The sequence below is a fragment of the Manacus vitellinus genome, unplaced genomic scaffold (assembly GCF_001715985.3).
Source record: "Manacus vitellinus isolate BGI_N305 unplaced genomic scaffold, ASM171598v3 scaffold_46_pilon, whole genome shotgun sequence".
Taxonomy (NCBI): domain Eukaryota; kingdom Metazoa; phylum Chordata; class Aves; order Passeriformes; family Pipridae; genus Manacus; species Manacus vitellinus.
The window spans coordinates 1423273-1450133 of record NW_021940578.1 but is presented as its reverse complement, the minus strand read 5'-3'; the positions used below and the strand labels follow the sequence as shown (position 1 = coordinate 1450133).

Genomic DNA, 26861 nt, shown 5'->3' with positions numbered 1-26861 from the left:
AAGCTGCACCCCAGTGAGTGTTAGGGACACTAATAGGGCTGGCTGTGACTTCCAGGGGCATCCCCACAGCAAGAGCAGAGCTCTGGCATGTCATGGCTCAGCTCTTCCAACATCACCTCGAGCTCTCCCTGCATAGCTGGGAAAGTAGGAATTGAGAGAATTCCTGACCCCTTTTAGTCCCTTCTTAGGACTTAAATCTTTGTGATGTGACAGCACCACACCACAAGTCACTCTTCTGCTCTGGTTGGTAGAACCAGAGAGTTGGGAATGGGCAGTGAAGGAATTGGGGCATGCTATGCTCTGGATAATATGGATCTGACAACGGTGGAGGTTTGTTCTTGCTCTCCAAACTGGAGTGCTGTGACCTTTCCCTGCCACTTATGCACTTCTGGTGTGAATCTGAGTCCACAAAAGGCAGATCAAAGTTTGCCATTGATTTCAAGAGTCAGCACATTGGCTTCTCATAGGGAAATCTCCTGTGGTTTAAACTACTTATTACCTGAAGTGAGAGAATCTTTTAATGTGAACTGCTTTGGTCTCTGTGATAGCACAGTCTGTGTTCTCCTTACTTCAGAAAATTTGCATGTGCTGTGAATGCCTTCAAATGTTTCTCTGGCACTTGTTCTGTGACCCTGTTCTAACTGCACAGCAGAAAACTCCCAGAGAAATAAAACCTTTTATTTTATGAAATTGATGTCATACATTACCCAGATACTGGTGCTGAATCTCTTATAGTCTCACAAGTGAATATATTTTTCTTTTTAAAGGAAGTATAACCCGGTAAAGCTTTGCTCAGTTTGAGGGGCTAATCAGTGAATTAGTTGATCAGCTTTAGCTGTTATCTTTGTATTTGCTGTGTCTCTTGATCAAGTTTTAAGGAATAGATGGTGTTGGAGATTTGCCTCCAGGCAGTGTATTGAATCTACCCTGCAGTGGGAAGGCTCCCTGTCCCAGTATTCCCCAGAGATGTTGTCTTGGAGGCATTTTCTGGGCCTCAGTGCTTGCCTGGCTTCTCCCTTTCGAAGTGAGACAGCGATGTGGTGATGACCTGCACTTCCTCCAGGAGATGAGAACGGTGGCACAGAAGGGGAGTTACTTTTAGGATAAACCTGGAACGTTCTCTGCAGTATTGGCCCCGATAAGCTGACACTGAAGTGCAGTGGATGCAGGAGGAATAGCCCAAATGGAATGTGGTGTAAATATATGATGCCCCAGAGGCTCCTGGAATAAGTGCTCCTGGATGGGTTGCTCAGGAGATGAGATCACAGCTAGTGCTGGAAACCACTAAACAAATGGGATAATGTTTTATTGAAAGTAGACCTGAGCCAAATCCTGAAATCATTTCTAAGATGGGAAGGACCATGGCATTCATGTCTAAATGAAAATTGTAGGGGGATTGTGTCGGATCTTGCAAAGATCTTGATCTTTCTGGAATTCTGATGGTGTAGAGTTAAAACAGCAGGACAACCCAGCTGTAACAGAGGAGAGAATAATTTTTTCCCAGTCCTTTATCAATCCTGTTTATTTAGATTTCAAGTCCTCAAAGGCATAAATTCTTTTACCCTGTGTATTTCAGTGGCACGTAGGACAGGCAGGAGCTGTTCCTGGTTGGAAATTCTGGGCAGCACCATCATATAAAGATGCTGAAATTCTGCTGCAGAATGTAGACAGAACTCAAAGGTCTGTGTCTGCCTCCTCGTGTGTTGTGTTTTGGGACACAGGGTACAATAATGGGTATTGTTTCCCAGACGTTTCCCGTTCATTCTGTGTTAATATTTCCTTGCAAGTTAAAAAGGAGGGAAATACATGGTCTTTGCCAAGAAAAGAAATCAGAGAGAAGCCCAAAGAGAACAGCTTGCCTATTTTTATCAGCAACTGTAGACTTGCTTTCTAAACTTGAGAGAGTCTGGGAGGATCCCATGAGTGTGTATCATGCTGAAGGGACACAGGGGAGGCATTAATAAAAAAAAAAATATTTTCTTTTCCTTCTTAAATGAAGCAGCACCCCACTGCTGTTTGCTGCCTGCTGAGTGTAATGCACCCAGAGGAGTTAAAAGCGAGTTATCCTTTATTTCCTAACATCCACAAGTTTTACCTTGAGTTCTTTTTTTGAAGGAGGGAAGCAAAAGACATCCCTGCATCCTGCCTGAGAGCAGGGAAGCAAGGAGTTAACAGCCTGTTATCCCAGGTGGCTGAACACTTGGGTTGCAGGGAAGGGCTGGGAACACTCACCGAGCTCCTGCGCTGCTCTCTACCTGTCAGCAGCTCCTGAGCCACTACTGAACAGGGAATAAGGGATGAGCCTGCTCAGCCCAGAGGCAGGAAGCTTCCCTGGGAACCTCGGGATGCTGCATTAGAGGCACACGGGCAGTGCTCCTCTCCTCATTCTCTCAAAGAGTCTTTTGAGATCCCAGGGATGTGCATATGGTCTGTGCTGCTTCCTCTGGTGTCTTCACTTGAATCTCTCACTGGAATATGGATGATGCAAGCACAATTAAATGCCTCAGCCCAGAGAAAGGTAAGGGAAAATGTTTATTTGAATCACCCTTTTCGAGGGAAATTAGTTTTGCTGTGGAGAAAAGTGCAGTTTACAAAGCTTCTTTGGGCACTTGTCTTCTCTTATTCAAACTTAAATGCTTGAAACAAACCAAGCAGTTTCTTAAGGGAGCCTTTGCTGTACCTTTGCCTCCTATCACCACAAAGCTTAAATAATAAATGTATCTCTAATGGCTGCTTCTTCCTGCATGAAAAGTGCAGCCAAGGAGCGCTCCAGGTATGTTCATGTTCCTTCTCTGCTCCCACCAGAAGAAAGGCTTTCTATTTTTAACCAGAGACCTTCTGCTACCCACATGGGGAGAGAGGAAAGAGCCACTCCAGTGCTGTTGTGAGTCAGATGTATTGTTTTAATTTTGAAAAGCAGGTGATTTGCTGCTCATTAGGTGTAGTTTCTTTACACCCATCCAGCAAGAGAGCACAGAGTCAGTCGGGGTTGAAGTTGTCCCTGGCGGGCTCAGGGCAGGGATGCTGGAGCTGGAGCACTGTGCTGCAGTGTCCTGCATGCTCAACTTGGAGCTCAGACCTGCACTGATGGATGCCTGAGCAATCCTAGGGATTCAGGACTGAGTCTCAAAAGCCCAGGTTTTATTTTTAAAAGCCTTGTTTCCTCGTTGATTTACTGAGTAAAAGCCCAGAGAGAGAAGCCCTTCCCTGTGATGTATTTTAATTGACTCAGATGCCCAGCTTGTCTCTGTGCATTTTGTATCTTGTGCCTGTTAGGCATGTGGTTTTACAGGAGTTATGCAACAAGTAAAGAGGGCTGTGTTCAGTTCTGTGTGTTCAGAAAAGCCACTCTGGGTGCTCTGGGTCCTGCTCTGACACTCCTGTGTCTCTGGGGAGGCAGAGCAGGAGCCCCACTCCCTGTGTTTGCAGCTGTAGAATACTTACTCCCACATTCCTGGATCCCTGGCCATGTCTTTTGAAGGACACACTCATTAAAGTTCTCTTTCCTTTCCTAAAAATCATTTCTAGGTGAAAACAACATCACATAGAAAAAGCTCCAGTTGTGCGTGGAAATGGCTATTATTTTTTCTGTGTTCTGTGACCATATTGGAAATTATATATTGATAAAAATAATATTAAATCCAATAATACTTCTAGTCTGTGGCATATTTAATGATTCTGAGAACTATGCAAACCATTCAGGTGAGTAATCAAAGGGGCTCAGTCTGCATCAGAACAACAGGAAAATGTTAACCAGTATTTTCCTCTGAGACTTGTTAAGAATGAAGCAGAGATGATGAGATGCATTTGGGCATTGTCAATATTTATTTAAATAGCAAAAAAGCAGATTTTAAAGCTTGGCAGAGGAGTTTATTTACTTGTGCCATATTGCTGGAGTAGAGGCTGGAGATTTGGAAGCATGGAAACTTTAATTGAACTGGATGCTAAAAGAGAGAATGGGGAGAAACTGTTTGCTGTGTGCAAGAACTTTTCTTGTTCCAATGAAAGAGGGTGATTTTCTTAAATCTTCAGAACCTGTAAATTCCCAGGTTTTGGATTGAGTTAATCAAAATGGTACATTTATAATGGAATCACAGATGGTTTGGGTTGGAAAGGACCTTAGAGCTCATCTGGTTCCACCCCTGCCATGGGCAGGGACACCTTCCACCAGCCCAGGTTGCTCCAAGCCTCCAACCCGGCCTTGGACACTTCCAGGGATGGAGCAGCCACAGCTTCTCTGGGCAACCTGTGCCAGGGCCTGCCCACCCTCCCAGGGAAGGATTCCTTCCCAATATCCAATGTGAACCCAGTGTCTGTCAGTTTGAATCCATTAACATACTTCTGTTGATTGCATTTTCCAACAGAGGTGTTTCAGGGCTGAAAACTGAAATAGTTTGGTTTTGAAAATGTCGGGATGGGACACTCTGAGTATTCCTCATCTAATTATTGTTCTCTGAAACATGGTGTACCAGTGTGGATCCATTTGCACTTTAAACTGACAGTGTCCTCAGGGAAGGTGTGATGGAGCAGGAATTGTGCCACCCAAAGTCCTTTTGGCTTCTCACTGCTGGGTTCAGCTTCCAGCTTCTGGGAACAGGTCGGAGAGAGAGGGGCTGTCCCTGAGGGTGTCCCTGGAGGACCATCCCTGGAGCAGTTACTCAGGTTTGTTCCTTGCTGCAGTCAGGGAGGCTGAGAAGGGCTCAGTGTGTGTGGTTGCACCAGCCTGGGGGCTCTGCCAGACGGTGTCCTCCTAAGCCAGGGAATGGAAGCACCTGGAAAACCAGGGGGGAACTTCCAAGGGTGGAAGCTCCATGAGCTGCAGCTGCAGGCAGGGAGCCGAATGAAGGTTCTTTTTGAGGGTTCCACCTTCTTGCTGTCATCTGTAGCATTAAAAGGAAATGGGATTCTCCTCTCACTTGGGTATAAACCAATGGTGATGTAACTGGAGCCAGTGATTCCACAGGATATGAAAGCCCCTGGAAGTCGTTTGTTAAACCATTAAAACATTCCTAGGGAGAGGCACCAACACCCTGGCTCTCAGCACTTCAGTGTTCTGGAGACTTGCCACTCTCCTTTTCTAAGGGGTTCTGGCTGCCTAGAAGCTGAATAGTCATGGATGATGATCCCAACAATGGCTTGCTCCCAGTGATTCTGGAATGTTCATCTATCACTAAGGAGACGTCGGATACTGTCAGTGCCACTGGGAGAAGAACGGGCCATGCCCTGAGTGAAGCATCTTGTCTGGGAAAGTCCTTCAGGAATGTGACAGCTGGCAAACACCTTCCAGTGGAACAGCTCACGAGCTGGAGCAGCAGAATTTCAGCCTCCAAACTGCAACAGGCTTTGGGAAAGATCAACACCCGGGAGTTCTCTGCTTCCCCAGCATCACAGCCACTCTTCCTGCCTTGCCACTAACGATGCCCTCACTGGGTCTGCTGGTCTAACCCTCAGTTAGAGGTGGGTTCCAGATGCCTTGTCTTCAGTTGGATTTAAAAAAAAGGGAGAGAAGCATTGCAAAGAAAATGTCACGTTATTGCTAAGTGGCCAACTTAAAATTAACTGATACCGTATGGGCTGATTCCTGTGATTCAAATCCCTTCTGTCCCTGACAATCATTTGCAGGGGGAATGTGAATTCAGTTACCTAAAAGGGAAAGCTTTCCCATCACAGGGAATTGCAGAAGGAGGGATAATCAGTATTGGCCTCTGCAGGTCTAAAGACATTATGTGGCAGAGAGAAACTAAATTTTCTGGCCTGACATGGCCTGACATGGAGCGAACGTGGACCAGCCCACACTGAACAAAGCCCAGAACCACTGTTAGATGTGGATCTCTGTGGAATGTTTTCTGGAGAGCCCATTTTCCCAGTCCAGCCAGTGAGCTGACTCTTTCATATCAGCCTTCAATTCCTGCTTATCTTCTGCTCTGATCCCTGGGGGGAAATGAATCTGTCAGGCTGCTTTGTTTCAAACTGAGGTGGATATTGGAGGCCACAGCAGAAGATAGAAATCCATTTCCTGGAGGAGCCCAGGAGCAATTACTTCACTTCCTGAGTGTTTACCTGAACTACCCTGGATCCAGGACTAAATAAAATCGGGCAATAAGCTCCAGTCCCTGACCTGCTGTGGGCTCAGCTCAGCACTGCCCTCGCTGTGCAACTGTGCTTCTGCTGTTGGCAATCTCCCCTCTCAGGGGTTGCAGCAGGGGGTTCCTGCCTGAAGAAAACCACAATTATGGTCATCTTTCAAGCTTACAAAAGGAGCTGCCATTGGTTTCTAAGATTTACAGATGCTGGGTTCTGTAGAGTGATATATCTTTGAAGGGAAAATTGACAGTAGAGCCTCATAAGGCTGTCTCCTGGATGCCACAGAAGCTGAGAAAAGCACTGAATGAAGACAGAGCCTGGCTTGTTCCTGGAGCCAGTGCAGCTCCTTTCTTTCCATCTTTCATGAAACTGGAATATATTTGAAGAAGAGTCTGTCTCCTGTTTTAAAATGTACATGGCACAAAAGGGAGGTCTAGAAAAGTTCTGAATTTTTACAGATAGATTATATTAAAGCTCACCCCAAATAAGGACGAAAAATTTGGGGGTAAAATCAATCTGTGGTGATGCATTTCAGTCTCAGGTGTCTTTTCTGAGCATCTTTCACCTGACTGGTTCTCCTGTACCCCTTTTGCCTCGGATTCTTGAATTCTTAGAGCTGTTTTCCTAGAAGGTGTGCAATCACACTGATGGATCTGTTCCCTCCCATCCTGCCCTAATCTCCCTCTCTGTGTTTATGGCCCCTGTCACTGAACAGATGGTCAAGTGCTGAAAGATCTTTAAATGTAAAGACTTTAGGTTCTTATTTCAATTAAGTGTGTAGGGACATTGTCTTTTACAAGCCAGAGGTTGGAGACAAGGTGACCTTAGAGCAACGTTTATAGTCTTAAAATCTTTGTTTTATGCTGACGTTTTCTACAGTCGGCAGAATTTCATTATTGCAGCTTTGCAAGGAGAAGAGTTCAACAGCTCGAAACACAAGGCCTGTCCTCACTTAATTAAAATAATTGCATCATTTTTTTCCAGATGAGCCCATGAGAACTAACCATCATGGCAGAAGGCAGAGTAATTGTTGTCATTACGTTGGTGCTGCTGGTGGGTCCCAGTTCCACGAATATTCCTCCAAGTGAATGAAGTCATTTAAGGGATTTCACAATCAGTTCATTTTATAATAATGCAACTTATTAAACAGTTTTGGGAAGGCCTGGGAATGCTCATGGCTGTGGTTGTCTAAAGCAGCTGCCTCAGACCTTGCCCACTGAGAATTCCAATATGGAAGGGATGCACCAGGACATGGCTGGCACAGCCACTGCTGCTTGTCCCAGTGGAATTAGGGGCCCTGTAAACTTATGGACACTGCAGACAGATGTACTTCAGTCAAACTGAGTCACTTGAGAAGTATATTCTGAGCCAGTGCACAAATACTGAGCTTTGGAGCATGGTGGGTGAGGCAGAGAAGCCAGGGAATAACCTGCATTCCACTTGCTGTGGGCAAGATGTGCAGCTCTAATCTGGAGGGTGGATTACTGTGCTTAGAGGTGCTGTCCAGATGGCTGGGAATAGCCTGCAGCTCTGCCTGTGGCCAGGTCAGAGGGCAGGGGAGTGGAGCTGTGCTGGAATTAGGGAAAAGGCAGCTTATGCACAGTTGGGGTGAGGTTGTGTCCCAGCGGGTGCTCTGGCAGTGGGGATGGTGAGAGGGAGAGTACAGATAACTGGCCACGTGCCAGATGGCACTGAAACCTTCTGCTTCCTCCTTGTACTCACTGACTTCTGCTGTGGGTTGCCAATTATTTATTTTGTTTTCTACAGCCATTAGGAGTTAGATTTCCCTGGATGGGAAATTGGGGTGCCTGTATTCCAGTTCATGTGTGTGTCACTGATGCCTGTATTCCAGTTCATGTGTGTGTCACTGATAGCTGTGTTACAGTTCATGTGTGTGTCACTGATACCTGTGTTACAGTTCATGTGTGTGTCACTAATAGCTGTATTACAGTTCATGAGTGTATCACTAATAGCTGCCCAGGAGTATTTTAGAATCAGCCTCTTGTGCCGAGGTCACTTTGTTAATCTGGTGAACTGGGTCTGTAGTGTGTCCATACAAGGGTGAAGGGAGTGCATGACTGTGAAGGTACAGGTCTAATCCTTGTGGATTTACAGGGCAAATACACCATCAGCTCTGTAATATTTAATGTCTCTGGCAATCAGGATACTGAAGTTTTTAGTTTTGGTTTCTCCACTTTGAGGGCTACAGCTGTTTCCCCTTGTATTCCAGAACTGTTAGCCCTTCTCCCGTCCCTCGGCAGTGAAGTGTGCGTGTTGGAAAGGAATCCCTCCCTCCTGGTGGATGGCATTAATGAGAACCCCATTTGTCTCAGGAGGATCTCCATTTTGCTCCATTTCTCCACCTCCCAAACCATATGTGTGTTGTGCCCCTGTGTCTCCTGCAGATGCTCAGTGTGGGCTGGAGTCTGGCTCCTCTGGCATTCTCGAGGCAAAGCTCTTCTTTGGCAAGACTCTGACATCCCAGCATTGTTCAAGTGTTCCCAGTTCCATTTTTAGCTGAGCCACAGGCCAGCCTGCAGACTCAGGCACTGCTGGTTTTCAAACCTTTTCTTGTGGCATGAAAAGCCTTTGTTACACTCAGACAATAATAAGTTCCTGAAGCGCTGTGGAAAGAAGTCTTTAATCTCCATGTTGTGTCAGGTGAGCAAGATTTCTCTGAGGATGTCAAGTGAAGCAAGAATAGAAACCCATTTCAGTAGGCTTAGGTCCTAAGTCCTCAGCTCAGTGTGCTTAAGAGTTGGGAGAGGGATTGTGTCCCATTTAACCCTTTGTTGTTTCCTGTGGCTTTTCCACACTGTTGTCCAGGATCCATCACAGTCAATACACAGAGGAGCTTTCCAGAAGATTTTATTTCTCTCTGTTTGCATGATCATTTTCTTCACTATCATGGATTGATAGTGTCAACTAAAAGGATTTTAAATTAACCTTTCTAATTTTAACTTTAATGTTAAATAGTTCTTCTTTTCTGGTGCTAGAAATCACTGGCATTTCTCTGTACTGGCATAAAACTGAACTCACATTTGAAGTCCTGCTTGTGCAGAATTCTAATTCTAATCTGTAAACTAATATCTTGGGCAATGCAGCAATGGGAGTTACATTTCACTCTTTTTCTCCCTCTCCCGTGTCCCCAGGTTGATAACACATCAATGGTTAATGCAGGCTCTAGGATGTCCTGGCAGAACGAATATTTGAATTTATTTAGGAAATTCAGAGGATGTGATGGAGCAGGCAGTGAAGCTCACAGGTCTCAGGTCCCATCCTGCCCCTGCTCCACCTGAAGAAAGGACCAGGATCTTTGGAATGAAGCTTCCTGGGTTCCCCCCTCTGGGGCAGCAGTTTTCTGTGGGATGGATGTGTGCTTGTGAGCATTTACAGGCTCTTCCCCTGATGACAGTTTGCAGTCATTGCACTAAATTACTCTTGAAAGGTGCCTCGGGAGGATGGAAGGCTGTGGCTGAAGAGTTGGAATAAATTGTGGCAAGAGTGGCCGTGGCATTACTGGCACTGCTGAGCCCTGGTGCAGACCCAGCCTGGTGTTCTTTGGAATTAATCTGGGGTTAAACTCAGAGTCCAGCCTAATATAAGAACTCTGGGCATAGGTGGTGAAATAAACAACTTCTAATTGAGAGTGAATCATCTCTAGAATTAACTACTCTAAAGCTTTTTCAAACTCTGAAAGGAGGAGTAGGAAGCACTTAATGAATGTGTTTTTAAACGGGCAATTTGTGTTCAGCTCGTCAGGGTAGGAGCGTGTGAGGCTCCTTGTGCAGATCCCAGATGGCAGCAGCGATTGTCTATTGTGCTTAAAACTTAATGTAGCTTAAGAGGTTGTGATAACCTGAGTGACAGATTGCAGTTTGATGGATGCATTTCAAATGGAACGAGGTAATGACTTGGTGCTTTCTAGAAATTAATCCTTACCTGCTTTGTCTGCCGGTTTTGGAGCCCCTCACTGCTCCTGGCTCTGGTGCAGCAGTTGCTCTGAGCAGTGGAGCTGCCTGGCTGTGCCCTAAACAGCTTCTTCCACGGGGTGTGTCAGCTGGCAAAGACATTCCTCAATAGGCTGTGAGATGGAAAGATGCTTCTAACAAAGGCAGAGAAGAAGGAGAAAAAGAAAAAGAAGAAGAAGAAGGAAGCATTTTTTATACCTTTTTTTTTTCCTCCAGCTGTACCGTGTCACCTAAATCCCCTGACTGGATAGGGCAGGAGCACGGCTTTAGGATTAGTGCGTATGATGGATTTAGGATTTGAAGCAAACATGTGTTGCTGTGTTTCCATCGTATCTGGTTTTTGCTGCCTGGAGAGAAATGTTCTCTCTTTTATCAGACATGGCCATTGAAACGCTGAGGAGACCCTTCAGAGAAAAGAGGAGGACTGGTGCAATGATACCTTGAAGAGCTGTATGAGAAGAAGATGTGATTGTTCTTTTATTTCCAGACCTGGAAAGAGACTGAAGAGCTCATGCACCTGGAGGGATTCCCAGTGAAAGGCAGGGGTGGCTCAGGAAGGCAGAGAGGGGAATGGCCTGTGCTATTAACTTTGCATTTATTTACTGCAATGGATGCTGTTGGCTGGATTTGAAGAGCAGGTAGACACTCAGGAGGTGGGACTTGCAGATCTGTTGGAAATCAAACAAAGAGAAGGGTCATCTCTGTTAGGAATCGGGAGGAGGAAGCGGCTGGAGGAACCACAACTCTAACTTGCTGTGATGTCCTGATGGATGCAGCTGGGAAAGTACCAGAGGAAAAAGAATATCAGTAGGAGGAAAAAGAATATCAGCAGGAGGCCTTGCTGTCCAGAAATGGATTCACCTACATGCCAAACTGCCTCATGGCCCTGCCCGTGCCCATCATGTGTCTTCTTTAAACTCTTGAACTGAAACCCCCCCAGTCCTCCGGAGCAGACACAGAGGTACATCCCACAGAATACAAAGGATTTTGTTGGGATTTTAATATTCTAAGTCTGGACCACGAAGGAGGCCTAAATTTACTGTGAAACTGTTCTGTGACAACCTGAAAAATACCACTGGATTTTGGAAATCACCTGTCATTTTGGTTTTTTTCCCCAATGATATTTTGATGCCGTTACATGGAAAATGTGTGCTACAGAACCTTGATACCTCCCAAGGCCGTCGGTGCTTGTTGTCAGCTCATCTCAGGCATGGATGTCTCCAGGTCTCCCTTGCTGCGGAATAAGTTCTCAGATAAGGATGTCTTGAAGTCTCCCTTGCTCTGGAATAAGTTCTCAGACAGGGATGTCTCCAGGTCTCCTCTGCTCCACAACAAGTTCTCGGTGGCCCGTCTGGCCGAAGACTTTTTCTGGGTCGGTGGCAGCATCGTGGCTTCCCCGAGGTGGAAGATCGGCCACTTTGGTAAGGTGCAGGCTGGGCCCCGGGCACTCCAGTGAACTCCTTGGAAGCTTTCCCGTTCAAATCTGAGGCAGTGACCCCTTTGCCCAGCAGCAGAGTGGGGGAGCAGAAAAGAAGGACGTGAGGCAACCCCAGTGCAATGTTGTGTTCCGTGGCTGGTAGTGCAGCTCTTTCTGTCCTCAATAACCCCTCATTTGTAACTTCATTACTGATTTCTTCCTGTTCCTCAGGAAAAGCTGAAGCAAAGTTGTACATTCTGATAGGTGCAGGCCTTTGGAAATTTTCTGTTGCATAGAATCTGTCTCCCTCTCCTTGCCCACAGGGAGTTAGGTTTGTTGTCTGCCAGGGTTCGTACACCTCTTAGCATGTAATTTTTTGTGCAGTATTTGTAGTTTAGAGTTTTTTAAATGAGTGTTTAGAAGTATCTCTGCTGTATTCTCCCACGGCAGGTCAATGGGCTCTTGGGAGGTTGTTTTCTGAATCCTGATTCACAAAATTCTCAAGCTCTCTGGCTCTCTAAAAAGGGTCCTGTTTGGGTCCCCTCCTAGCAGTCTTTTGTTCAAATAGGTAATAAACCCAGCAAACCTAATTGGAGGTGGCTGGAGAAAAGCACTTTAATAACAGTTTTCTTGAGCCACTCGTGCACGTGCAGTGAGGAGATCTGAGCAGCCTTGACCAGAGCCACCTGTTCCCCTGGAGCCCTCTTTTGTCCCACTCATCTGTCAGCTTCACCAGTCACAGATTGTCCTTAGCCAGGAAGCTGCAGGTATGGATAGCTTAGAAACTCCTGGGAATTTTAGCAGAGGTTGAGAAACCCCATCCTACTGTGCTTGTGCACTTTGCTGGGCCCAGATGGCTGCTGGAGTCTGAGCTGAGGGCTGGAGAGCTGACAGCCTGCTCTCCAATTAAGCACCCTAATTTCCACAGGATTAGGAGCATCTCTTCTCCCATTAACATCTCATTTATTAGGGATTGTGCACCTTAGGGATGGATTCAGTCTCCCATTATCTCTTGTACACCGTGGACACTGTCCCAACCATTGCTGGCAGAATTATACAGAAATTTTCTTTTCCAGGTTTTTTTGGCCAGTGAACAGCAGAGAGTCCTGGCATTCAGTGAGCCAGTGAGAGCCAACAAGGGGGTGAAAATTCTTACACTAGGAATAGGATGGTTGGTTTAAAAGGTGAGAGGGACCTGCTTACAAGGCTGGAGGGATGCAAAATGACAGAAATGAAGATTAATGAGGTTGGATGGGGCCTGATTTTTAATTGGATCCAGTGTAACGATGCGAGTCAGCCTGGTGTACCTGGGCCAGGAACACCACAGACAGGTCACCTGCAGCCTTGGCAAAACATCTTCCTGACTGTTCAGTGAACAGGATTCCCAACACACTGTACTGGATATGTGAGACAGATGTATAGATTATACATATGTGTATTACATATTTTATGTGCTTTCATATTCTTATATTTATATATTTATTTTCATGAATATTTGATGCCTCCTGCCTAAAGTGAAGCTGATATTCCTGGCAGGAATAGCTGGACCAGCCAGCTCTGGGGTTTACGTCCTGATGAGCCGCTTACGGCAGTGAAACCATTTCCAGCGAGACTTTTGAAAAATGGGGCAATTATTATCTCCTCAATGGATTCGCAGTGCTGAATGTGTGACAAGTGTGGGAGTCCTCTGTCTGTGTGTGGGAAGGCTGTTTTGGTTTGGGGATATTTTGAGGGGACAACTTGCCCGTCCGGTGCTCGTGTACCACAGGGGTTTCTCTGGGCTCTGTCGCAGCCTCGGCAGGCCCTGAGGAGGAGGAAATCCCTCAAATCTGACTTCCCCTCCTTGCATTGTTTAGGAGAGGGGTTGTTGTGAAGCACACGGGGGTGCATCCCCCCAGGGTGTGTTCTGGGGCAGAGCCCAGGGGGTGTTTGGTGCTGCCCTCTCCCTGTTCTGGGGCCGAGGGGTGTTGGGCACAGCGCGGGGCCGCTCGGACCTGGGACGTGACTCTTTTGACAAAGCTGGTCCGTGTACAAAAATACTCAATGACTCAATCCTTCTGACTTCTTTCCATCCCCACATGCTAAAATACTCCCACTCCTTCACACATTTTACATCAAACCCAGAAACCTCCTAGAAGACAATACTGCTACTGAACCATAAATAATCAGTTTGCAGACATTAGAACATCCTTCTAACAATAGGCAGGGAGTTGGTCTCTTTTCGCCCCTTGTTTCAGGACAAATTGTAGGGATTTGTGGTTTGAGTAGTTTTGTTATTTATTGCTACTTTAAAACTTTGTGTAGTAGCTATAGCTGGTACTAAGGAGTATGAAAAGTCCCTGTGCATGTTCTTGCTGCATCAGTCCCGTGTGGAACTGGATGTTCCATGTTTCTGTTCCCTGCTCTGCTCTCACAGTGCTCTTTGCTGCAGTACAGAGATCCATCTTCTCTCCATGCCTGTTTTGTCCAGATGCAAATTGAGGCAACTCATTAGAAGAGAACTGAACATAAGCTGAATTCTGAAAAAAAAAAAAAGGTACTAATGAAGTGGAAAACAGAAAAACCTTAAATCAGCCTTAATTAAAGATAGATAGGAGCCGTTTCTTCCAAAAAAATGATTCATTGCAAGACTTGGGGGATTGTTATTTGAAGTGTAGAAATGGATCCTTACAGAAGGCATCTGAACAATGGTGAGGAGAAGCAGTCCTGCTTGTGTTCTCAGCAGTGTGCTCTTCTCATTTACATGCTGGGAAGGATCTCAGAAAAAAACAGGTGATTTTCTGTTTGATGTAAGCACCACTAGGATTTTATTTCTTTTCTGCTCTGAACTTTCAGTGCTGCAGACAGAGGAGGGGGTGGAAGGCCCTTTTTCCCTGTTCCACCTCAGTCTGGCTGCCCCAGCAGACACCTCTGCATCCCCTCCTGGGTTCTGCTCCCCGCTGTGGCGGGAGGAGCCCAAAGAGCTGCTGCTCTGACACAGCAGGGGGAGATTTCTTGTGCTTTCCTTTGCCTGTGTCACCAAACCCCAGAAGATCACAACAGATACCAGAGCACTGGGTCTGACCATTCAGGCAGGAGCAGGGACCAGACCTGGGCTCAGGGTGTCCCCAAACCTTCGCTGCCATCGAGACCAGCAAAGCCCAGCCCAGAGTGCAGCTGAGCTGGAGCTGCAGGAGGGCAGCTGGGAGGGGCTGGGGGCTTGGGGTGGCTTTGGGTGACAAATCCTGCCACAGGATGAACAGCTGCAGTGGAAAAGCAGTCCAAGGATGCTTATTAAAATTTTAACAGCAAGGAGCATATTCTGACTTCGTGTGAAAGCAAAGCAAATGTGTGTTACATAAAATGTGCTTCTATTTTGGTGCTTTATTATTTTCTGCTTTGTACCAGGTGTGATCTTTGATACTTCTCCCTCATTTCTTCAAATAAGATTATTTACTGCTATAACTTCCAAAGAAGAAGTTGGACATTTAATATGATTTTGAAGACTGTGTGATTAGTGTTAAGAGAAATTCTTTTATTAGCTATTTTGACCATCTTTCCCCCCCCAAACCCTATAGACCTTGTGAAATAAGTATAAGCTTTCCATGATTATTATCTCAGTAAATTTGAGAAATATTTATCTTCTCCTGAATTGGAAGGAAAGCAGGTGTTGAACACTTTGAAATGTCTGGGAGAGGGTTGGGCTGAGTTTGGGTCTGAGGTTGCAGTGAACCCAGAGGTGTTTCTGGCCCAGCACTGGCTTTGTGACTAATTCCTGCTGACCACACTGATTTGTCTGAGGGCAGCTCTGATTGAAACCAAGGGATCAGCTTTAAGAAATATAAAATGCTACATGAGGGATTATCTTGTTCTTAATTACCTTCTCTCCATAAATATTTTATTAACATAAACAATATGCTCTACAGAATTATGGCTTTAAATTTAAATTTTCTTTTATTACAGTGACCTGCTTTCAAATCAAAACGTTGAACCTTCTTTTCTGGAGTAAATTAATTGACCTTGTCTGAACACAAGCTTTTCAATGCTTTTTCCCATTTCTTTTTACTCTACCTTGCTTCTCTCGGGTGCTTTTGCTTTTGCCTGAGAGGTGGACTTGAATCAAAGAACTGTGTTGGTTTTGATGCATTTTGGAATACATGGAGGGAGTGTTTTCATTTGGACACTGTTTCATCTTTAATCTTGATGACAAGATTGATAAAAGAGAGCTGACCTCAGAATCTCCTTGTATTTACTTATTTATAAATCTGGACTCACTAGAATGTGTATTACATGTATTAGTTTTCATTCTTCCATCCAGCATCTCAGTAGTAATTTACACTTCTCCAGACCTAAAAAAAACCCCAACAGCATTGGACATGGTAATAGTTTTAATTTTACTTAAACAGATCAGGCAGAAAAGCCACGGGAAAATCAGGTCACAGGCTCTGCTCTGTCACTATGGGAAATAAATGGGAGACTTGGCAGAAAATATGAGTCTGCATTTCTTCTGGGACAGAGCCAGTCGCTCGCAGTTGGCACTGGAGCTGAGCTCAGTCCTTGCAGCAGCTGGAGAGCAGGAAGAAGCCCCAGCCCTGGCTCAGCCCCAGCCCCGCTCCAGGGGCTTTGCCTGCAGGAGCCTCAGCTCTGCAGCAGCTCCCACGGAGGGCAGGGACCCCCAGGGCAGGGCAGAGCCCCTGGAGGAGCTGCCCCATCACTGGGGTCTTTGAAGGCCACTGCACAGTCTGTGGTGCTGCCAAAGCTCCAGGAATGGGAAGGTTTGATGTCCAAAGCACAGCACAGGGGAAAGGCCCCTGCCAGGACAGGGGAGGTTTGAGTGGCGGGGAAGAACAAAAATCTGTCAGGTTCTTGCCACTGCATTTAGAAACAAATCTGTAGGATCAGTGACCTAATCCATAGGAACCATGGGACCTTGCTGGCCAAGGATTCCAGTGTCCAGGTAAAACTGTGTCCAGCACAAGGTTTACATGTTGTAGGAGCTCAGCTAAAGCATTCGAGATGCTCGAGAAGGGCACATCCCTTGTGCTGGCTCCAGCATATGGACATTCCATGTCCATTAATATGGGAGTGAAAACTTCCACATTTACAGGTAAGTCCACAGATACCAAGAATCTTCCTGACTCTTTGATGGTGTACCTGACCTCTTACATCAGTGCAGGAAATCTCATCCTGTGGCTTGAACTGTTCATTTGGCAGCTGCTTGATGTGTTTTCTTCCTGCAAAGGCAATTTGAAGGGAGCAAGGCCTGACTCAGAGCTATCACTTCCCTTCTCTCCTCAGTGGAAAGATGTATGAGCTCCATGCAGGCGGGCACCCAAATGATCAAGCTCCGTGGGGGATCCAAAGGGCTGGTCCGCTTCTATTACCTGGATGAGCACAGGTCCTGCATCCGCTGGAGACCCTCCCGCAAGAATGAGAAAGCCAAAAGTGAGTGTCAGCCACAGAGCCCCCCCTTCTCATCCCTCCTGGGGTCTTGCCCTCCTAACAGAACAACAAGCATGAAGGATTTGGCAGTTGGAAGTTGGTCATTGATAGGTGATCAAGAAGAGTGTTGCAGTTGAATTTAAAAGGCAGTAAATGATTTTATGATGAATGATTTCTGAAGTTTGAATTGCTGTTGTTGGCTGTGCAGGCTGCAGGGGTGTAGGATGTTGTAAATGAGTGGAAGGCAACCCCTGTGTGAGCTGGGGCCCTTGTGGTGAGATTTGGGGTTTCTTGTGGGATTTCTGTGCAGGGTGACCCATCCTGGCTGCCCCAGGGCACTCACACAGCCATTAACGAGCTCCACGCTTTGGTCATTCCAGTCTCCATCGACTCCATCCAGGAGGTGTGTGAGGGGAAGCAGTCGGAGATCTTCCAGCGCTACGCTGAGGGCAGCTTCGACCCCAACTGCTGCTTCAGCATCTACTACGGGGACCACATGGAATCCCTGGACCTGGTGTCCTGCAGCGCCGAGGAGGCCCGGACCTGGATCACGGGGCTGAAGTACCTGATGGCAGGGATCAGCGACGAGGACAGCCTGTCCAAACGCCAGCGGACCAGGGACCAATATCCTTCCCGTGCTGCCTGGGGGCTTTCCCAGGAGAGGAGAGCTGGGGATAGCACTGGCATTCCCTGCAGCTTTGCCACAGGTAAGCGCTGGGCTCACGGCTTCAGAGCAGTTCCCGTTGTACTCCCTGTTTCCAGAGGACAGGAGTCCTTGGAGAGGACTGTTCTGGGCAGGGTTTGGAGATGAATGCCTGGAGTGGACTGGAAACCATACAGGTGTGTTCCTTCATCTCTGACTCCCGCTGTAAAACCACCCATTTGGTTTGGTTTTTTACATCTCACAAAGTGAGATGTAAAATTGAGATTCACTCAGTGTGTTCTGCTGTGCTGTGCAATGGCTGCAGAGCACAGCCTGTCTAGAAACTGTAACTGAACTAACCTGAGTAGAATTAAACATTGTCTTGAACTTTCTTTCATTTCCAGTCTCATTTCCGGTGTTTCCTAATGTGAAAAAATCATGTATGCCTAAAGTTCAGTAATATCCCTCAATATTCCACGCTGTTCCTTAACCCCTGTTCAATGTGGTTGAAGCAGACCTTTGATGAGGCAGATAAAAATGGTGATGGCAGTCTGAGCATCAGTGAAGTGCTCCAGCTCATGCACAAACTGAATGTGAACCTGCCCCGACAGAAAGTCAAGCAAATGTTTAAGGTAAGAAATGAAAACATTTGTGTTTGTTTTTTTTTCTGAAAGAACAAGGATTTAACATGAAACCCAGTAGGAGAGATTGCAAATACTTCAGCAGCTGGGTTCTTTCCACTCTGCTGAGAGATACTACACAGGCCATTTGGTAGATTGAAAAGAGCTCCAGAAACACGTCACAGATAAATTGTTATGCACAGAAAAAGGCCATACACCAGGTACCTCCTGGTGTTACACAACATGGACACACACAGTAGTACCAAGATTGCTTTTTTTGCTATACTTTTTGATCAGAAACTCAGTCACGTTTCCTCCTCTGATTATGTTCTCTGTAATAAATATTATCCAGTAAAGTATCCAATATCCTACAATAATAAAATACCCAGCATGAAAACTTCTGTATCTGTCATATTTTTGCACTGCTAAGAGCTGTTTGTTTGACATTTCATTCTGCTGACCTTGACCCAATTTAGTGGGCAGCTGAACAATGGAGATGTGTAGCTTTTGTCATCACAAAGTCTCTCCAGGGACCAGGAAGCCTCTATGTGAAATCCCTAATGATTTTTTTCTTTACTTGCAAAACTAGTATTCTTCCATATATTATCAGTTTATGGCTGTGGATTTAACAGATATCCCCTCAAAACCTGGGTATAAAATGACTTTCCAGGTGATGTGGGTCCCAGTGATCTCCTCAAGAAGGTATGGGTGGTGATTCTGGCAGATACGTGCACGCTGTGTGCTGTGCTGCAGGGTGCACTGCCCTGCTCCATTGCATGGATAGCAGAAATCCTCCAGAGGGTTCCCTGGGGAACAGGAAAGACCCTCACCCTTGTTTCTTGGCTCGTGCACTAATGTGTGAAGGAAAAGCTGTGCAAAGCATTCGCATGGCAGCTCAGCCCGTTCCACAGGCTGAGCAGGGACAGCACCGACCTGCTGCTGCTCTGGGGTTTGTCCTCTGCAGGGGTTTGTCTGTGCAAAGGGGGTGCAGGCAGGTGGGTTCCTGACTGCCCTGTTGCTGTGTGTGCAGGAGGCTGACACGGATGACAACCAGGGCACGCTGGACTTCGAGGAGTTCTGTGCCTTCTACAAGATGATGTCGACGCGCCGCGACCTGTACCTGCTGCTGCTCACCTACAGCAACCACAAGGACTACCTGGACACAGACGACCTGAGGCGCTTCCTGGAGACTGAGCAGAAGGTGGGCCTGAGCCAGGGGGAGCAGTCCAGTGTGCTGCCCTTCTGCTTTGCCTTTCAAACAGGGAGAGAACTTCAGTGTTGTGCCTGTGAAAAAATAGGCAGCTAAATGTCTCTTGATTTTCACCTTGTAGGCTGGCATGACTATTTCTTCAATCTTCTTGCTCTCACTACCTTTTTTTTTTTTTCCTGTAGGCTCCTTTGTTGTGCCCCTAAATATAATCTCTACAGTTTCTTTCTTTTTTCACGTGTTCTCTTAGAAAAATTCCATCAGCATCTGTCTGTTCCTGGTATTCAGCCTCCTGGAACGAAGCCGGTGTTTCTGTCTCTACCTGGGACTTAGTGCACAGTCCATGATGAAACACTGAATTGCTTTGTCACACTATCTCAGTTGTAAAGTTTTAGTTTTTCAAGAGCTGTTGAGAGGATGTATGGAAAGTTTTTTAAATACTCTGTAGTCCTAAGAAGTTGTCTCTGAGTGCTTTAACTCCAGTGCTGCAGGAACAAATGCACTGACTGGTGTTTGCCTTTTCCTATCCCTGATCTCTGCTGAAGCTGCATCCCTGTGGGTCAGAAATGCCCATCAGCTTCAAACAGTGCCTAAGAAGTGAATGCCTAAAAAAGCCACCTCTCTGGCAGTTGTCCTTTTGGATAAGTGGAGTGTGTTTCCATTTCATTGGTCTATTGATCCTCCAGATGGTGAGAGGAAAATGAACACTCTCCACAGGACACAAATCAGCTCAGCTAATTACTGACATGGACAAATCCTGCCTGGGGGGCTCCTCTCCCTTGCCTTCCTCACACAACATGTTCACTCTATGCCAGAAGAGCCTTATCTTTTGAACTCAGCAAATGGATCATGTATGTTCAAACCCAGAGTTAGAGGTTCTTTAATTCCTCTTCTTCTACTTCTATTTATTAGGTTTTAAATCACCCCCAGAAAAGGCACTGATCTGGTGGCAGATGTGCTGGTGGTTTCACTTCCCCATGTTGCCAAAACAGTCCCCAGTGTGGTCACTCCATTGCAGTCCCCTCTGGTGACAAGGGCTGTGTTTTCATGTCAGGGACAGCATCTCACAGAGAGGATTTGCTGGACCACTCAGGACAGGAATGGGAAATAATAGCATGGAGAATAGAGAATAAATCAACATTAAATAGCAGGAATACGAATTAATAGTGTTAATAGCTCAACATAAATGACCCTGTTTTTATAAATGACAACCTTTCCAGACAGCATTTCCAGACATATATTTCCCTTTGTACTCTTCTCTTTTTTAGTTGAGAATGCAAAGCAACCTTGAAGTTAGCAGATTCTTCCTGAGAACATTATGTCCTGAATCTCTATTTCCCTGCTAGTAACAGATTTTTTTGTCTGCTGCATAAAGATGAATCTTTTTTTTGCTTTATTTTAAAGTAAAAAAACCTTTGATAATGCAAACTAATCCTTTAATCCTACAGGAGAAGAAATCCCATTGGTTTGTGACAAAGCTTGTTCTGTTTGGATGCTCTGTGGTGCCTAATAAGAGATCTGACCTACAAAGCAGGACTCTGTGATCAGGCAGCTGCCAATGGCACAGAACTGCTCACAAAGTGCTGCCTCTCTGATCTGCCCTGACACTGATTGACAGGAGTGAGAATCCTGCTGGGAACTGGAAATCCTGGGTCCCACTCGGGATAATCTGCCCAGTTGTTGGACTGTGTGCAGAGGGAAGGGCTGAGGGAGGCTCTGATTAATAGTTAACACTTGGGTTTTGCTGCTGTTCCAGATGACAAATGTGACTAAAGAGCATTGCCTGGAGATCATCAACAAGTTTGAGCCGTGCCTGGAGAACAAGAAGGAGGGAGCCCTGGGGATTGATGGTAAGCTGCTGGTGCAGGGAAAAGGCAGCTGCTTCAATGCTCAGGAGAATATTGCTTTTGCTTGTATAATGCATAGTCATAGATTTTGTCATGCTGTACAGTGTGCTTCCAGTCTTTTTGGTTTCTTCGTATCTGTTATTTGCTGAGGAACGTAAAGGGAAGTTGGATCTCTTTGGAAGAGTTTTGACAAGTACATAAGATGAAGCAGCAATCACTGAAGGTCCAGATGGAACTGGATGAGGCTTTATTTATGCTTTTGGAAAATACAGAGATACAGTAGAATTCAGTTGCATCATTCCTGCAGGTATTTTTGGAAATCCATTAAGTGTTACTAAGAGGAGTGATGTGCTCCAGAGTACATGTGTGAGGTGGGATGATGGATTGGAATCTGTGGGGGTCATGCCTTCCTGCCCTTTGCTGCTGAAGTCTTCACTGTGAATATATCCCTGCTGCACCATCGGGCGGGGAGCTGTTATTTTGGGGACTGACTGTAAATCCTTTCCCCTAAATAGTAAATCTTCTGCCAGATCTTATTGAATCCAAGGAAAGAGTACATTCCTCAGGCATTAGCTTCTGTGCAAAAGTTCTGGGACCTCTGGAAAGCTAGTCCTGCCCATTTCTGTGGGTGTGTTGTCATCCTGGAAAGTGGCAAAACAGAGGTTGTTTGGTTTCCTGCATGAAGAAGTGGGTAGTTTCTGGTATAGAGTGTAAAGTGGTTTTTTTTTCAAGAAATGATGGTTGCTTAGGATGGATTCAGGTCTGTTCTACTTCCAGACTGAACTTTCAATTTATTTTAAAGCTTATTCTAATGCCAGTGAGGGATCAGTTTACATATTCATATTTTTATTTTCTGGTCTTTACAGTCAGTTGCAGTCACATAAATAATGAATAATCAGGTTCATTATCTTGCCTTCCTCATAACTAGAAAAGTAAGACTGGGCTTTTTAAACCATTGCAGGTTTTCATTTAAAAAAAAATTAAAAAATCTATCCAGTTGCTTTGCCTAAGAATGGGTGATAAAACAGTTGAGAGTTTATGTGTTAGGATAAGAGAGAATCCAACATGGAGGCATTCTGCTGGTGTCTGCTACAGATCTCCTGATCAACAGGGAGCAGATGAGCTTGTTTGGAGGCAACTGGAAAAAGCTTCAGCACTTCAGCCACTCCAGTATCTTGCTGGAAGCGCAGCAGAACAGAACAGGTCTAATCTAGAGGAGATTTCTGGGCTGTATTGATGATAACATCCAAACAGAGGTGATGAGGAGCTGGCAGGACACACTGCTGGGGTGGTGCTGGCAGAGGAGAAAGAGCTGCTTCAAAACATGGAACTGTGTGTGCATGTCCATCCTGTGTGTGCATGTCCATCCTGTGTGTGCATGTGCATCCTGTGTGTGCATGTCCATCCTGTGTGTGCATGTCCATCCTGTGTGTGCATGTGCATCGTGTGTGTGCATGTCCATCCTGTGTGTGCATGTCCATCCTGTGTGTGTGCATGTCCATCATGTGTGTGTGCATGTCCATCTTGTGTGTGCATGTCCATCTTGTGTGTGCATGTCCATCCTGTGTGTGCATGTCCATCCTGTGTGTGCATGTGCATCCTGTGTGTGTGCATGTGCATCCTGTGTGTGCATGTACATCATCTGTGTGTGCATGTCCATCATGTGTGTGCATGTCCATCATGTGTGTGCATGTGCATCACGTGTGTGCATGTACATCATGTGTGTGCATGTGCATCCTGTGTGTGCATGTGCATCACGTGTGTGCATGTCCATCATGTGTGTGCATGTCCATCATGTGTGTGCATGTGCATCCTGTGTGTGTGCACGTGCATCCTGTGTGTGCATGTGCATCATCTGTGTGTGTATGTGCATCCTGTGTGTGCATGTCCATCCTGTGTATAGTTGAGACTTTAGATCCCTCCTCCAGCAAACAAATCAAGTGCTGCCTGGGGGGCTGAGATACACCAGCCATGGAAGCTGGAGCTGCAGGTTTATTCCTCCCATGGGTACAGCCCAGGCAGGAGCATCCTGCCCACACCTGGCAGTACTTCAGTAGTAGTAAAATAATGGTGCAGTGTTCTTTGTCCTTTCATGTTCATTCATGGGTCTGTACTGCCTTGTGTCCTCAGCTGTGCTGGACTTTGCTGTGAAGCACCTTGGACTGGCCTGTGACAATTGGCTGGTTCACAGTCTTGCAAAAGCCCCCTGACCTTTGTCTGCTGATCCAAACCCCCTGTGCCAGTGCCCCTTCCCCAAGGTGTGAGCTGGAGACCCACAGCACACACTGGATCTTCAGTCACTCCTCTATCTTCCTCCTAGGACTGACAGATGCAGTTGGTGTGAGCTCACCATAACAGCCATGATCTCATGTGTTGACAAGTGCTTAGAGCAAACCACAGTGGGTTTTCAGCAGCTGCCCTGCCTGGGCTGGGTGGGATTGACTGAGGAGCAGCCTCTGGGTTTGCAGGGAGAGGAGCTGATGCCCTTCCCCTCGTGGCTGTTTGCTGGCACACACTGTGCTCTCTCCCCTTGCCATGGCAGCTGCTCTCCCTTGGTTGCTCCTCTGTTTTCTCCCTGGTTGTGTCACTGCTTTGCTCGTTGATTGTGGGGCCTCAAGAGCCTGGAATATTTGTCTGAGCTGAATTCCCTGTGCTGTGTCCCCGTGCCTTGTTCAAAGAGCTTTGGCTGCTATTTGTGTTTATCAGCTCTTTTCCTTTAATAAAACTTTCATCAGCACAAAATGTATAGCCTAGAAGAACCATCATAAAGGTGACATTTTATCTTGTCACAGTCAAAGGAAGTGCGCTGAGCCCTTCAGAACTCTGGCAGGATTTTACACGGGCACTGTTTTATTTATGGAATGAGTGAAATGTCAGGAGCATTAGCAGTCTGGAAGCAGAGACCTGTCGAATAAAGGCTGGCAGCAAAGCCACGGTGGGAATGGGAATTTGAATCTTCCCTTGGTGGTGAATGGAAAATATCTGGGGGCTGCTTGAAGTGGCAGTGACAGTGTTTAATGTTAGCCTGAACTGTGGCAGTGTCTGTGTGTGTGTGCACAAATGTGCACTGGGGGTCTGAGAGCAGCAGTTTCACACGGAGATAAAATCAGGACTTGCTAAAACTTTGCTTCTCACCAGCAGTTGTGATTGCAGTACACAAGTGGTCCAGGTGCTGGTCTCTGCAGGGTTTGCAAGCATCCCACTGCTTTGGAAAAGCATTCCTCTGGTCCATCACTGAAAACCCTGCAGTTAATTGATATTTTGGTGTCAAGCCTGGAGTGAACTTTGGTGTCTAAAGTGACATTAATGCAGTTCTGCAGATCTCCCCCTCCACATACATGTTTGTGCATGAGGTGTCGTGTCCAAATTCCAGGGTGTAGCTCGTACAAGCCAATGTGTGTTGACATTCTTCTGGTATTTTCAGGAGAGACGAAAGGAAAGTACCTCCCTTGTCTCAGACTGTGTTGGGCCACCAGAACTGTCTCCAGGCAGTACAATACCACAGACCTTACAACACTTCACTGAGGAGCAGTACCAGGATATGACTGCAGATCTCTGGGGGCTTTTATGTGCCATGTGATTTGACATCCCAGCAGAATCTTTTGACACAAATTGTAAGCCTAAAGAGGAAAGGCAGAGCAGGGAAAGCGTGCAAAGCAACTGGAGATTTCTTGAAAAGCAGCAACCACACTTGGTCATGGTGACAGCTGGGGTGTAGTGATGCTGTTTCTTTATCTTACACGTTCATGAATGTGTTGGTGAACACAGGGATGCGTTTTTAGGCTGGTTTCAGGATGGTTGCAGCCACAAAAAGGACAAAGCTGTGTCGTTGACGGTGCTGTTTGCTCGCAGGTTTCACCAATTACATGCGGAGCCCGTCAGGGGACATCTTCAACCCCGAGCACTACCACGTGAACCAGGACATGAGCTACCCTCTGAGTCACTACTTCATTACCTCCTCACACAACACCTACCTCATGGGAGACCAGCTGATGTCCCAGTCCCGGGTGGACATGTATGCCTGGGTGCTGCAGGCCGGCTGTCGCTGTGTGGAAGGTAAAGGGTGAAAGGGAACACTGTAGGATCTGCTGGTTTGTTCCTCTGCAAAGGAAGAGCCCTGGTTTCTGCAGGAGACACGGTGAAATTGGGTAGAGGGAAAAGCCAGGGAAATGGTGTCTTCCCTTCATAAAGAACAATAAAACTGTGTTGTGATATATTGGACAAATTTTCTTGAGCCTGGAAATAAGGCAGAGGTCTGGGGAGTGTGTCCTGTCACAATACTCCTCAGCACTGCTTAAGTGGAGTTTTTTTGCTTGGGGCTTTCTCAAACATCTGGTCACAGGAGACAGTCAAGTCCAGGGAGTTCCTACTGAGGAGTGATGTTCAGCACAGTGGGGAGGGAGGTTCAGCTGGGGTGGGAGGGAGCCTGGCCCCTGCTGTGGCTGGTTGCTGCAGGGAATTGCAGGGTCTCAGTGTTCCACAGCTGGGGGCCCCAGTGTGCCCTGTCTGATGGGGGCTCTTGTTTCTGTCCCACAGTTGACTGCTGGGATGGGCCGGACGGGGAGCCGATTGTCCACCATGGATACACTCTGACTTCCAAAATCCTCTTCAAAGATGTGATTGAAACTATCAACAAATATGCCTTTATCAAGAACGAGTATGTATCCAGTGTGCCAACCTCTGAGTGCCAGGGCTGTGAACGGGGTGTTCCCTGGCATCCTTGTACAGGCAGTGAGTGCAGATCCAACCTGCACAATTCCTGGCAGAACTCTGGGTTGTTTTCTGAGGGGAAAGCCCTCAGAAAGCAGGAACAAGGCAAGGCTGAGTAGGGCATTCTGCACAGAGGGGTGGAGCTGGCTTTGCTGCTGCTGTAGAAGGTAAATTAATTTATCTCTGTAAAAAAGTTTCCAGCAGCTTCCCCAAAGCAGCCCATCTGCCTTTATGAATAGAGCTAAACTTACACTTTACTTTCAGACCAGGTGAACTTATTCCGAGCCTGAAATTCTGCATTTACCTGAAGACAGTGTAAAGAAATCAAAGGAGAGCTGCCAGCAGAATGTATGGCAATGCTTCTGAAATTGTTCCCTTCTTGAAACCTTTTCAGAAAGGTTACCTGGGACCACGTCATCAACTGGGACAGTTGTGTCCTGCAGACACTGGCTGGCTGAAAGCCTTATTTTTCCTGATGAGGAGCTAACGAGGGCCAGATGTCAGGATAGACATAATTGGTTTTTAGTTAATGAATCCCTGATAATTCATCCCTACAAAACTGCATTGTGCACCAGCTTTTGTGTTTATCCTAAAGACTGCATCATCTCTAAACAGAAATCCATCTTCAGAGTGGTTTTACGTGGCACCAGCCACACTGGAGTAGATGTTTCACAAATCTTACTTTGATCTTCCCTTTCAAACAACCAGGCATTGTTGTTCCTTGGCCTCAACCTGGAGAATCAACAATAAACAACAGCAGTAAAACTGAGTCTAGAAATAATACTCACTGTCTTTGTAGCAGAGGCTTTGTCTGCAGGCTTGCTTGTGTAACACTGCTCTGTTGCTGATTAGAAAAGCATTCATGAAAGAACTGACACAACAGGTTCATCACTTGGTTGTTGGAAGTGGGAAGGTGAAGACAAAGCCCCTTTGGGGATCTT

The 26861-nt window shown here is 46.3% G+C and overlaps 1 protein-coding gene across 1 annotated transcript in view; it reads left to right on the top strand.

The window, feature by feature from the left end:
- The first annotated feature begins 2296 nt into the window (after positions 1–2296).
- Positions 2297–26861, top strand: part of PLCH2 (phospholipase C eta 2) — a 40425-nt gene continuing 15860 nt past the window's right edge. The window contains 8 exon segments of the mRNA XM_018079525.2: positions 2297–2518; positions 16750–16896; positions 17274–17517; positions 18039–18168; positions 19187–19357; positions 21120–21213; positions 25063–25266; positions 25747–25867. Of these exon segments, the coding sequence (XP_017935014.2) occupies positions 2476–2518; positions 16750–16896; positions 17274–17517; positions 18039–18168; positions 19187–19357; positions 21120–21213; positions 25063–25266; positions 25747–25867 (1154 nt within the window). The 5' untranslated portion in view covers positions 2297–2475.